At 38.6% G+C, this 14,564-nt stretch overlaps 1 protein-coding gene across 2 annotated transcripts in view; it reads right to left on the reverse strand.

Moving 5' to 3' along the window:
* The window catches only part of MTUS1 (microtubule associated scaffold protein 1), a 135,412-nt gene that overhangs the window by 71,117 nt on the left and 49,731 nt on the right, over positions 1–14,564 (reverse strand). For both annotated transcript variants that reach the window (XM_068402683.1, XM_068402682.1), the window contains exons 4-6: positions 9,391–9,573; positions 4,753–4,887; positions 2,607–2,696 (exon numbers count right to left, since the gene is read on the reverse strand). In XM_068402683.1, the coding sequence (XP_068258784.1) occupies positions 2,607–2,696; positions 4,753–4,887; positions 9,391–9,573 (408 nt within the window). The remainder of the gene's footprint in view (positions 1–2,606; positions 2,697–4,752; positions 4,888–9,390; positions 9,574–14,564) is intronic.

Below are 14,564 nucleotides of genomic sequence, written 5' to 3' on the forward strand. Positions count from 1 at the left end.
CTTTGTTGCTTATCATGAGTTTCCTCAACAGAGCTACTAAAGACATTATGTTGCTAGGTCTATCATCCTCTACACTCCTATAAAAAAGTACCACATATGAGCTCATGAAACTCAGTGTCAGGCTATACCTAAACTAACATTAGTTCAGCTAATTATCAATGAAAGCAACAAACAAACAGAATCAGCACTTTGTGCAAAGTCTTATGCTTGTTGTATGACAGAAGCCCTGACTCTTAACAGAAGATATCGAGCAAGGTACTTGGTCACAATTAATATGCAGACATTTGACGCCCAAGAGAGTAAAAAGCAAAAGCATTAGACTCACATTATTACTACAGGAAATTAAAAACATACTGCCACAGTACCAGAGTTACAGGTCAGAACTGATTTACCCAGTAATTCCAGACTCAAATTTATAACATCTGCTTGGCTACAGCACCTCTTTCAGAAAGACATCTGCTATTCACTCAGGGGACACAGAGCTTTCCAGTGATGATCTGCATCTTTCAAAAAGGGCTTTTCAATAAGTAATTAATTACAAGCAGCTTTTAATTCAGCAAATACACACTGATGCTCGAGAAACTGATTTAGACTGCCAACTCTCTTGAAAAGACCTGGAAATTGCTGCAACCAGAAACATCATCTGAAGACTTTTCTGTCTCCTGGCAGATAGAAACTAGCACCAGGTGTCCTGACTGGCATAAACACTGAAAACAAACCCAATATGAAGTCCTTAAAACTCTGCCAGATTTTGGAATGCCATCTGCTACTTAATCAGCTGCCATTCCTCCTCTTGCCATACAAGCAGACATGCACAGCAACATGCTCAGATAATTTCAAGTGTAGTCTGCAGTGATACACAGAGACAGCTGACACCAAAAGGGTATCTACCATGAACCTTCCAGAAGAACCTGTTATTCTGCCTGATTCTTCTATTTATTTTTTTTTAAAGCCACAACACATGAGCTTTAGTCATTACTTATCTCACTGTGGCTAAACAGCAAAAACTACACCCAAGTTTCATTGCCATACTTTTGTTTGGTAACCGTTAAAACCTCCTTATGCTTCACTGGAAACAGAGAGCGACAGATAGCACAGACTGCATATGCTAAGAGCAGGGTAGCCAGAAGACAGTAAGTAGAAAAAACCCCAAGACTTTTCTCCATATCCCTTGGAACTGGAATCAGTGATGGCTTACAGAATTATCCATTGCAAAACTGTTCGTCCAAGAAAAGAACCAATATACGAACATAATGTATAAACCTAACTTAAGTTGCACCACAGAAAATGTAAAAATGTGTTCAGAAAACTCATCAGAACGCAAACAAGATAGGTTTTGGTGTCCGTGTCTTCCAGGAGCACCTACCGTGTTCAGGGGAGGAAAAAAAAAAAAAAAAGAGAGAGAGAGAGAGAGAGAATTACACTTCAAGCCAGTAAGGGGCATTGGGGGTGCCTTTTTAATATTCTTTCCACATAAGCTCCTCAAACTTCACAATTTCAGTTTCTTTCTTGCAATGGCTGATGGCATGATCAATAGCGAGACTTAGCATTATATGGTTAAACTATTTGGAAAATGCATGATGAATTCCCAATAAGCCAGTTTTTTTTCCATTACGATTATCATACTTCATTTAAGCCAGGTAGCACTGTTTTATTTTACTCATTCAAAGAGGACCACAGATAATAAAAAACAGTCATCTATACCAGCATCATAGTAACTTTTTTCCACCTATATGCTCCAGTTATTTTATTTGTATAAAGGAGGTAGAAATTAAAGCACTCTCAAATGTGCTACCAATCGAGTTAGATACAAATAAAAGCACTAAGAAAGCTAATCTATTATTTCAAAGGATATTAGTTAAATGAAAGCACTCTTTTGGACTGCTAGGTATAAGTGCAAAAGTCATGTGTAGAAGTTTATTAACGGTCTATTGACAACACCTATCAGCTTCCTTCAGGCTTTACAAATAGTGTGTGATCCAAGAGCAGGTATTTCAATAGAAAACAACCTGCTTTGTACCATTACTGTACTTGTTTCCTTCACCTCAGCCATCCAAATGGGACTTTGTAAGACAAAATTTTCACTTTGGGAGCAGAACTTGCCTGAGGATTCATATCTATTCTTTTGATTCACTCTAGTAAAAATGACTAATTTCAATTGAAAGTTAAAAATAAAACAAGCATCTGAAAGAGAAATGTGGAGTAAATACTATCCTCAACAGCCAAAGCCGATCAGCACACTCTCACAAGAATCTTGCTTAAATTAAACACAAACCTGGAAAAACTAGTCTGGGTTGAGTCTTGCAAGTACACGATCTTATAAGCAGGTGACAGAACATCATTCAACAGACATTATCAAGTATTCTGAGTCCTCATGGGATGCAAGTTTCAAGCAGGTAGCAGACAATGAATGCCCTGATTTTTACCCCCCAGATAAATATTATGAACACTTTGCACAGCCCGTCTCCAATACTATGAACTACAAGGAGAAAGAGCAGACTGACCATCTCAATTACTCTGCAGTCATGGAGCATAGCCACTCTTTCTCAAAACAGAGGGATTTAAGAATATAAGTGAAAACTTGACTTTACCCAACAGCTGATTACCTCTAGCCTCACCGACTTTCCTTGCTGAGTGCAGTGGCCCGGATGATTTTGGTACGCACTGGTTCAGTAAAGCAGACCTGGCCTTGGCTCCTAGAAGTAGAAGCTTAGATCAGGTTTAAAAGTACAGCTATGTCAGCAATTGAAGACATGCCTAACATCACATATTTACAGTTAAGTATGAGATGCACAAATCTACTCAAAGAAACACAAAAAGAGACACTTTCTAGAAAATTTAAGCTATGTTTAAACTTAACTTTGCTTTACCAGAACTCACACTGGAAGAAATAAAAAGACAGTTTTAATAAAGCTTCTAAGCAGAAGAAAACATTAGTAAGGATTTCACTTTAGCACTAGGATTGAATTACTTAAGTCTCAAAACAGCGGCAAATACAACACAGCTATGGAAACACTGGCTGAAAGGGACCTCCAGAGGCCAGCTATCCAGCCACTCAGAGAAGGACCACCATCGAGACAAGATCAGTTGACCATACTTTTGTCTAGCTGAGCCTTGCAAACCTCCAGGAAGGGAGGCTCTATGGCCCCACTGGGCAATGCTGCATCTCCTGCTCCACAATTTGCAATCATTTCCTATTGCCACATCATCTGGTACTACTGAGAAGAGTCTGGCACCATCACCTTTGTAGCTGTCCTTTTCAAGGTATTGCAGACTGTTACAGTACCTCCCCTTATTTTCCTTTTTGCCTGACTACACAAGCTCAATTCCCTCAACCTCTCCTCACAGGTCATGTGTTCAGAGACCCTAACCATCTTCCTAAGTCTCCAGTTGATCTTTCCAGTTTCAAAACAACCCTCTTGAACCGGGAAGGCCCCAAAACACAAGACCGAGCCAAGAGGGGAATACCAGCTTCTTCAGGCCACACTGCTCCTGCAGGTGCTGGAGGCATGCTTCTAGCACCCAGGTCACTGAATATGTTCGGTAACACACAATTGCGTTGCATGTTTTGGACCCCAACAGAAAGCATCAGCTTGTCAGTCAGCCATATAATTTGTGTTTGTTTCAAAGCGATTTACAGTTTGTGGCAAATTCTGTTTCTTTTCACTGTTCACCATTTTAAAGCATGTCATTATAGTGCGACATTTGGCAGGCATCTCTTCAATTTATTCTCAGTTATGTCAGATACCAGCTTAAAACTTAACCCTAAAGCAGAAGCATAGTATTTAATTAAGTTTATCCAATTACAATAATCAGTTCACCACAAAGATGGTCAGAAGCAAGCTTATTATAACTAGGATTTAGGAGAGAGAGACAGCAAGCTTATTTATCTGCTCCCATTATGTCTCTAATTTTGGCCAGAGAATGAGCTGTCAACTGCTGTTTGTGGCTTGTGTGGAGAAGCACTGTTGGCCAGTCAAGGGGTCCTGGCTTGAATAGAAACAGGAACCAGAGGAGTGTTTAATACAAAGCCAGAAAGTACATTTAAATTAATTTTTCCTTTAGCACCAGATGATGAAGCACAATTGTCCTCTCTCTGTTAAAAATTAGAGCAACCTCTGCTTCTACTTCAGCCCATAAGAAGAATATCAAGAAGAAGCAGCATGAAGAGCTAAGCTGCTTCTGGGACTCTTCCCTTGAAAAGATGGGACAAAGTCATTCACCTACGAAAGGAGATACTTCATATAACAGTACCTTATTCAAAAAAATATCCCCATATCCGACAGTCCTTTCTGTCATGAAAGGGGTGAAAATAATGCAAAGTCTGCATGAGGACGAGGACAACCATACACTCAGGATAAATTCAGGGTAAGTCTACCCTGCAGATCACCAGCAGCAACAGAGTCTGTGCCTGAGCTTTGTGACAGAAAATTCTTATGAAAACATAAACCCCACACGATGACACCTGCCATGTAGCAAAGTGCATTTAGTCCCTGTGCCATGCAAACCTTAGTCGTATCACAGTGAAGACCTCCTCCTCATTTGCCTGAAAGACCCCAGTCAATTACAATACAAAGGACATGTTAGCCTTCCTATGAAATCTTACAACGTTTGAAGCGCCACTGATGTGATTTTACTTCCTCGCACTATTTTCCAAGACCACCGTTTAATAAACACTGCTTCAGGGGGTAGCCACAGTACCACAACAGTAGTAACTATAGTTTCACTCTACCTACAAACAGACCCATATACCTTTCGGAGATGACTTCAATGAGTGTAATCTAGGTCTTGGTACTGCTTTCAAAGGGACAGATCCTGAAGTTCCATTCTGGCAGGCTGGTTTTGAAGGCTGTTTTCCATTATTGATGATGACTGTGGCACTTGCAGCTGCAACACAGAATGACAAAGAATTTGCTCTAGGCAGTATCTAGTTTGGGGAAGATTAAATACTAAAACAAGCCTGTTTTACCTGAGGCTAAAGATAGGAGAAACAGAAGTCAGAATAAAAATATTGTGACCACATCTAATATCTTCAGTACAGACTGATGAATTGTAACAGATCAGTCTATCAGTGTTACAAACACTTCTCAGAACTAGACATACAGCTTTGAACTATACATAAGCGGGGGATATATATAAAAGTATATTGATCAAGACACATAACTAGAAGTCTGATATTGCTGTACAAAGCAAACGCAGAACACATTTCAGTTTAAGCCAAGAAAAAGCATCATCAGTACACAAAGACATTCTGGCTTCAGAATTGACTGTTAAAAAAATAAAAAACAAATAAAACTCAGACAACTTCCTCATGCAACATCTTCCCCTCCTCTCTCTTTTGAGCTGAGTGTGCTGTTTCAATGATATGGTGCGCACATCACAAGCAGACTCCGCACTCCTTCCGTCCTCCTGGTGGGGCACTAAAAAGTGTGTGAGCCCAACTGCATTCACCAGCTACCAAACAAGTTTTAAGAAGGTTCCTGTGGTCTCCGTTCATAATGGCAATCGCCTCAGTGACAGCAGATCTCAGAAGACACACCCCCCCCCCGCCAAGAGAGAGATGAAGTCATACAGCAAAATACTCCCTGCAAAAAGAGGCAGACAGACCCAAATGGGGACAGGCAGGACAAATAAGCGATTGTTATCTCACATCAAAATCAGGTTTGCAACTAACAGGGCAGTTGCTACAGAATACGCTTTGTTCTCTCTCTAAAGAACTTGAGAGAGGTTTGAGCTTATTGTCACAATGACTATTTTTCCTTGAAAAAAAAGAAAACTGACATTTGGGAAAAGCATTGTTTTATTTTTACAGAAAAAAATATGAAAATACTTCTAAAGTAAGTATAGATTGAGTACACTTTGGTTCAGGCACTAAAAAATCACGTACACTGACACATTAAAGATTAAGGAATTGACACTGTTTACCAGAGACAGGCAAAAACTAAGTCACGCTGGAAGAGCTTGTCACACTGTTGCTTTTTTCTCCAGTCATTTAAAGAAAAAAAAAAAAGAAAGGGGGTGTGTGTCATATAATATCAGGTTTGTCTCAGATTAGCATTTTAATGAGGCTGATTTTTTTCAAAAGGTACTGTGAACTACATATCTAATATTGTTCATTGAAAGATGGAACATACAGTCTTGAGATTATTTTAGTGTCTTTAAATGAACTAGCATAAACCATGTAAGTTAACTGCTTCAAGAACATGTTTTTTGGCCACTAATCAATACATTTTCAACCACAGAAAGAGGGACAGAATTGCTTTCCCTTTTAGAAACATATGCAACTGAAGTCCTCCTCTTTATTTTAAATGAATAAAGTTGGAGCCTCTCTAAAGGCACAAAAGCTAAATATTTGCAAAAAATCTATACATGAGGAACAATTTGCATAACCCATCAATAACACAGTTGTTCTGTGGGAATATTAACATCAGATGAGTCAAACCAATTTGCTTTAGTAAAGCACGAGGCCTGAAGCAGTCCTTAACTTTTTCTGTAAATCACTAAACTAAGGATTTTTGCTCAGAGCTCACTGCGAGCAGCTAACAACTGCCTACAAACTGCTGTGCTACTTTCTTCTAAATCAGAAGCATGCCATGGAAGTAACACTTCGGGTAAGCGAACACACTTCTGATGTGGGACTAGTCAGGGCACTGTTTTGTCCTATTAGAAGCTCTGGAGTCAGCGAAACAGGCTGTGTGCAGAAAAAAAGGGCAAATTTGCAAAGTTTGGTCACTATGCGATTCAAAGGTGGTTATTCATAGAATTAGGAGTAACTGTAATCGTGATGAAAGACGGACAGGTATCAAGAGATCTCACTCGAGCTAAGATCTGAAACTCAATTCATTAAAAGAATTTTAGTGAAGTATTGACTGTACAGAAAGGCAGCTCCAGGTCAATAGCTAATATCAGCTTTTAAACTTCCGAAACGTTATTTCCTTTATATGCAGTTATTCTAATGCAGCTCAAATTTGGATTCTTGTTCTTAACCTCAGAGCTTAAACATTTCAATATGTTCAAACGATAGTATTTTCAGCTCAGCGCTGAAACTGAGAAGATTTCTCTACTGTTAAAAATCCAATTTTTCAATGCTCAAACTGACAGTTTACATGCAAAATATGCTTCTATTAACAACAGCATTTCAAACATCATGATTTCCAAACTTCTCAGGTAGCAAGTCTTTTTACAGAAAAGAATCATAAAACTCAAGTGCTCATTAGACAAAAAAACCCCTAATGCTGCCACAGGAAATTACCAATCCAAGGACATCCCATAACAAAGGGCTGACACAGCAGGAGAAATGCTCTCTTTTGTAATTTTTTTCTCAGCTAAGGCAAGGCAAACTCCTCAAGCAAAACAAGCTAAGAGACTTTGTCAATGTAATACTGTTGACAGGACCACAATAGTTTGTCATAAATTTCATGACATTCACAGCATAAGCCTCCCATTTTGATCTTTGTGTGTTCCATCAATCTAATGAAAACATTTTAGGTTTACAAATACAGATTTTTTTTTTCCTGACATTATTGTATAGTAGACTAAATGAAAGAATAAAAAAAAAGAGCAGCACTGTACTTACTATTAGAGCACAAAGTAAATTCATTAGTTCTTTCCAATTTGATTCAAAATCATAAAAACTTCACTTTCCTAACATATAAATTATACGTAACCTAAACTCATTATACTCACAAAACATGACCATCAGACAGAAATAATTCTCATCAAGAAATTAACTAAAGAAAAATCATCTCACAGAAAATCAGCAAGTCAAAACATTGCACACATTTACCAACCTCCACAAAACAAAATACATGCTTTAAAATAGAAATAAAAAGGAATACAACCTACTTCTTTTCCCAGTAAACGTGGCTAACAAAGGAATAATACAAAAGCTGTAAGATCCCACTACCAGCAATGTCAGTAAGGTAATATCATAGTGGCTTCCTGAGTCAGTCGGTGGTGTTAGTGTAGAATTGATGAAAATAATAGGAGAAAAATGAGTTTCTGTGCAACTGCGGAGTCCTCCTGGTATAGTCATTTAAAAAAGATCAAAGCAAGCTTAAAGCCAAAGAGACTGCAGCCATGTTCAACCTCTCATATTGCTCTTACTTGCTCTTCATGAATCGGAGTGGAAAAAATTGTAAGCTTGAAGGCAGTGGACAAAACAGATTAAACCAGCTAGCAAATCAGGTTAAATAAGGAGTCATCTGTTTGGATACTTAATCTGAATATACTTTGTTATGAAGTGATGACCCTTTCCTTTGTTACATGAGGGAGTAAAATGAAGAGAGGACAAAGCTGCTTAGGAATTGCAGATACAGTCCTAAACATGCACAGAAAAAGTCAACATGGCTGTCACAGTAACCAAACCGACCCGATTACACAGGAACATGCTCTGCATATTTTATTACACATACTCTTATTCCTTTGAGGAGTATGTTATGTCTTAGTTTTTTAATGAAGGCACTACAGGAGAAAAAAAAAAAGAACAAGAGAGTATTTAGTTATATATGTATGTATGCAATATGCGCATACATAAACTACAGACGTATGTTAAATCACAGTTCTCTTTTTCAGTCCATTGAAGACAGATTTAAATGACATCTGGCACAAAGGAAAGGCCTTTTCCCAGTCTCCAAGATATAACAGATGATGCGATAGTAACAGAATATTTGAATGTACTCATTTGAATACGTATAGCTGGGAATACTAATATGTCTGACAGTCAGCTGTGTGTTATTTCCTTCATATTTTTGCCCCTCAAACTCCTACAAATGCTGGTACAGACCCTTTGTAGAGCTTCAAATCAAAGCTAGTTCTGTTATTGTTCTCCCTAGTTTTAATCAAGATGGAATACACCAATGCTTACAGTTACCCTAGAAATTATAGAAGTCCACCCATGAAAAGTTTTACTTACCTGCTTTTGATCTCATCTACACATTTTATCTTAAAACTCTGAAAGCAGATATAATCTAGTTCCAAAAGAGCATTTAGTATCAAAAACCTGTAACGTGCTGTTCCAAATATTACAACACGTAATCCATTCACACTGTTCAGACTTATTTGTTATTACCCTATATGTAAACACAAGGAAACTTTTGCTTGGGAAGACCCACTGGTTTTGTAATGTTTCAGGACGGAAGAGGAGCTGTACTGAAACCTCTACTCATCAAACCAAAATTCAAGGCGCAAAGCTCCTTCAGGTGGCATATCTCCAGAAGGAAAGTTGTAAGTTAGGAGGCAAAAAGAGTTGAGACCCAGAACTAATAATAAGTAGTACAATGAGAATTAACCCAGGCCTTTGTTAGACAGGACTCCCTTGAAGGGGATTTTTTCAACAAGTAGTTGATGTTGGCTATCAGTTAAAACCCGTTAACCCTGACAGATACTTACAATTACTGCTGAAAAGACTTCGCTCACTCTGAGTGCTGCTGACTGATGAGATGCTAGGTGTTCTCTCAAGCACTGATCTTTTGACAGGCACTTTGGATTTGGCAGGTGGTTTAGAGAAGCTAGACCAAGAGGCTGGAGAATTTTTCACGGAGGCATGCTTCTCTCTTGGTGAAGATCCTACACCTGTTATTGTGGCAGAAGGGGGAGGGAGAGAAAAGAACAAAAGGAGTTGGAAAGAAGCTGAAACAATTGCTTCTTCTACTTACATGCCTACAAGTAAAAAAGATTTACGCATTAAAAATACATATAAAGAGGCTTAATCTACCTCATATTCACACAGTAAAAAATGCTGTAATGCAGAAAAACCAGTTCCAAGGATTTAAAGGATCCCGTTTTACCTGCATACTGACCTCAGGAACAAGTCAAGAGCTTTACAAACCAGCCTTCAAGGTAGACGTTTGCACGCACAGAAAGTCCTTCTAGCATTCGCCTACCTCTGTGTATTATGGTTAGCTGTACTGGCGATCCCATAAAAATATAACCTCTGGCTCAAAGGCAATCCAAGAAAGATTCTTCCATTTGTTCCTGCCCCCAAAACAGAGATCTTCCCCCCCACACCTCATTTGACAGAGCACTCCCAAAAGATAGTATCATTTCAAGGACAAATACAGCATGAAAAGAATCACATTGCATTGTACCCACATAATATACCGAAAACTGACTAGTTCTGCAGAACTAGTTAAACAGCACTCCCCAGAAACAAGTTCTTAATGGCCAGCTGGTGCAGACACATTTTTGCACTAATTGCTGTTTTCATTTGAGCTTGTTGAAAACAAATGCCCAGTAGCTAAGTTAATCAAAAAGGAAGAGTATCTATATAGGAGACAGGTGTGCCATCTTCAGACAGGAGCCTACTCGTGTACTACTAACAAAGCAACTATCCTTTCTGCAAGAAAATGTGAATTTAGTTAAAATAGCTTTTAGTTTATTTCTGAATAGTCTGTACCCAGACTAGAACTACAATGGCCCAAAGGAAGTTATGTACACACAGACTTGTCTTCCCAGCACCAAGCTGACTCCTGTCAGCTCTGACATCAAGATCTTTACAGTCCTCTGAATAGCTATGGAAAAGAGGTTTTCATTTTTGTACAAGAACAAAAATAGAGATATAGAAGACAGACTTACAGATTTTTTAAAAAAATATTTTGTTATTTATTATAACAAAATATATTTTACATAATATCTTAACTTCTGATGTCATTGCCATTTTCAAGTCTGACAGAACAGTTTCTCTTACTTTAAAAGATACTACTACAGTGTTTCAGATTTGACTTAGAATAATCAAGTTTCTATTTAAAGGGAATACTCTCCTCTTTATTCTTGTCACTATAAACCACATTTCAATTTTGCTTAAGCTATGTAAGAGACGGTTGAAATATGACAAAATTAGCTAGTAATTCCACTTTATTCAACATCAGTCTTGCTGCAGGACCTCCATACTTAAATACCAGCGACCAAGAAACCATTAATTTGCACTAAGACCAAAAAAGCATGACATTAAGGGGATTACATTAAGATTTAGGCAAGAAAAACACTCATGCCCAATGTCTGCTTTCCAACAGTAGGTGGTGTGACAGGATTAGATAACCTGCCTCAAAATATCCCCTATCAAGTACGCAAAGCCAGGCACAGCACTAATAAAGGAAGGTATGTCCAAGCTATTTCCCTCAGTTCAGATCAATTCAGTAACAAAAAATAAACCCTACATACAACGTATACTGAACATGCATTAGGATATTATATAATACTGGTCACTGAATATAACGCACAAGCTTCAATGTGTTGTTAAACACGCTTTACGACAGACCTTTCTGCGGATGTGCACTTTCACTACTTGTTTGACATTACTTGGGGGAACTGTGATTCTGTATATGGCTTTACTGTAGCCTGGTATGAAATCTGTGAGACAAAATTGTCAGCCATATTTTAGAATTTTTTGTAAGTTACTGCAACGGACACTCGAATATATCCAACTCACTAGAGAGCATCCAACCTCTGTCATGCTATGAGAACACCACAAACCACAAGCTCACACTTACTGAAAACACCTCTGAAACACAGCACTCCAGACAACATACCTGAAATCATTTGTGTGTTTGACCAAAAAATAAAAAGCAAGTTTCTGTGACATCTGAACTTCATAAAATAAATCTAACAGCTTTCTAAAACTTTCCACATTGTTTTCTAAAAGCTTGTTTCATTAATGGATCAACATACCAGAAAAGTAATCAATCCAGGCCCGTCAGAAATTCCTTTTCTAAACAGCCTCTCAGCAAAACAAGGTGCAAAAATCAAACAAGTCTCACACTCTCAAAAACAAACAAACAAACAAAAAGGGCCACCGTACAAACAGCCTGTTAAGTTTGTATGACTTAGTAAGTTAAAGCATTACATTTCAAAAGGCAGCTAGAGGAACAAATGCAGATTATCAGCTGCATTTTATTGTTTAAAGATGAGGGCAGCATGCTTGATTGCTGTTGTGCTGGACTCATTCATCCAGTTCAAAAGGTACAGGGAACAGAATCCTGTTTTCTTCACAGTGATTTTCACACAAGATGGTCGAGGCAAGTATGTTAAAATGCTTGATCTCTTCTTGTACAGCATGTTCCCTATGTATGATTTGCAGCCAGCCCAGCTCCTCTGCAGACGCTGGAACATGGCAGCGCTCTAAACCAGCTGTGAACTCAAACCCATTCAGCGAGCACAGCAAGCTCTAGGATGTCCAGTTTCAGAAGCACGTCAAACAGATGACCTTTGCTCTTTTCTTAGTTCTTCTACTGCTTAGAGCTTTCCTGTAAGGCTTCTATTAAAGAAATTACTCAAGCACTCAAATACATTTTTCAAAAGCCCTGCTTGAGGGAGAATTTAAGTCATGACACAAGATCATTAAGCAACTACTCTAGCTGCTACTTCAACTAACAACAATGTTTTACAATGCATTTTTATAAGTACCATTTCCTAGGAAATGAGTAGCAACAGAATTAAATTCAAAGGTTTTGAAGACAGAAGCAGGAAGATACGGTATATAAACAAAAGCACTGGAAACAAGCACAAAAGCAGGATATTTAGTGAACAATTATTATAAAGACAACAAGCAATAGCATCAAAGTAACAGGCTTTCATCAGTTATTTAATCTAGTCACTGAAGTGGAATACTAGAAATATCACATTCCTCTACAGTGAAATAATGAGTTGGCAATTCTTTGGAAAAATGCCTCTGTGGAACAACCACGTTACTTCAAGTATGATAAAGTATCTCTTGTATTGGAATAGAAATAAGGAAAGAATGAAGCTCATTTTTCAAGAAGCTCTGAAGTCAGATTTCATATCCCTACTCAAATAATCACCCTCTCATATGAATCCCTCATAGGTGGTTATTGTCAAGAATAAATGAAGGCTTCATTTAAATAGCACTGAAGCCTAATTAAGAGAATAAACATATGCTAGTAGTGGTGAACTTGGGACTTTGTTGATACCAGGCAGATTTTTCAAGTTGAATGTGTATTCACCAGTTCTGAGATTCAATCTCCACCATTTCAAACCATATCGACACATTTCACATCTAGAACTGAGCACAGAGCAACTGGCATTCACGGAGCTATACGACACCTGGAAGTGAATGGTTGGAAGCCCTTGCCAAAGAGAAACCCAGGGCAGACTAAGTGCAAAAGAAGTCTTTGGAAGGATGTTTTAGTTGTTGCTGTTTTTGTTTAACCCTAAAGCTAACAGTAATAGTTGGTTTGGCCTTCTCTTGAATATACTGATTTTTCCATTTTTATCTTACGCTTTTCTGATTTTTCCTGCAAGTTTAAAAATCCAGAGGGCTCTATTTTAGAAGTGTTAAACTTAGCTTTTTTAAAAAAAATAATTTTAAGTATGATGAAAAAGCCCCGTCTAAGCCTACAGTACAAGGTCTTTACAAAGCAAGAGGAGTAAACCTTCAAGAAAACATGCTATTTTTTCGCATCTATTGAAAGGAGAAAATAAATCATAGAAAGACAGACTGGACGTTGGTATTGTTTCCAGCTGACCTATCTTAACATAGTTGTAAGAGTGTTTATGGTTGCTATTTTGAGCACTGTAAAGCAGTAGCAATACTAACAGATTTCTGATGGCTGCAAGCTCCCCAGCTTGCCTGATTAGCCATTCAGCAATATTAGTTATACTATATTACGCTATACATAGGTCAGTGCTCCTTCGAGGAATAAAAAGTAGTAACAGCAGCATGTTTCATAATTCTACTAAAGATCTACAGATAATCTCTTTCTCGTTATGCCTCCCTTTTAAAGTCTGAAATTACTACCGAAATTACCAAAGAAAAGGCAGGACACAGTTACGTTATGTTGCTAGTAACGCCTCAACTGCTAAACGTAAGCATGGACAAAGACAGGGAATGTTCAGTTACTGCTGCATCTTGAAATATTTACTTGAGAGAGATTTATTTGTTTAGGGGATAACAGCTGATCAGAGAACAGTTTACATATTAAGGCAAGACCCAATTCCCCATCTGTTGCAGACTTCCACAGTATTGTTCCCATTCACCTACAATCCTTAGGGAAGTGCTCCTCTTCAGCACAGGTGTCAAGGAACCAGCAGCAAGTGAGCACCAAAAACACAACTGGGCTGCCAGCAGCCATGCAGGTAGGTATTCATGTGTTCCTCTTCTTGTAGCTCAATGTTCTCAGACTAAAACTGGAAAACTTAAGGAAAAAAAGAGAGCCTATTTGCTCTGGAAGAAGGGTCAGGTAACTTGGGAGGCCTATAGGGACGTGGCCAGGTCATGTAGGGAGAAGATTAGAAGGGCCAAAGCTCAATTAGAGCTTGATTTGGCTGCTACGGTCAAAGACAACAAAAAAAGCTTTTACAAATACATCAACAGCAAAAGGAGGGTCAAGGAGAGCCTCCACCACTTGCTGAATGAGGAGGGTAGTGTAGTGTCAGGGCATGAGGAAAAGGCAGAGGTGCTCAATGCCTTCTTTGCCTCGGTCTTTAATGTCAAGACCGGTTGTCCTCAGGAGACTCGGCCCCTAGAGCCTGAAGTTAGGGACGGGGGGCTGTGTGAACCCCCCGTAATCCAGGAGACGGTTAGTGACCTGCTGTGCCAGTTGAACACC

The sequence above is a fragment of the Nyctibius grandis genome, chromosome 6, assembly GCF_013368605.1.
Source record: "Nyctibius grandis isolate bNycGra1 chromosome 6, bNycGra1.pri, whole genome shotgun sequence".
NCBI classification, from domain to species: Eukaryota; Metazoa; Chordata; class Aves; order Nyctibiiformes; family Nyctibiidae; genus Nyctibius; species Nyctibius grandis.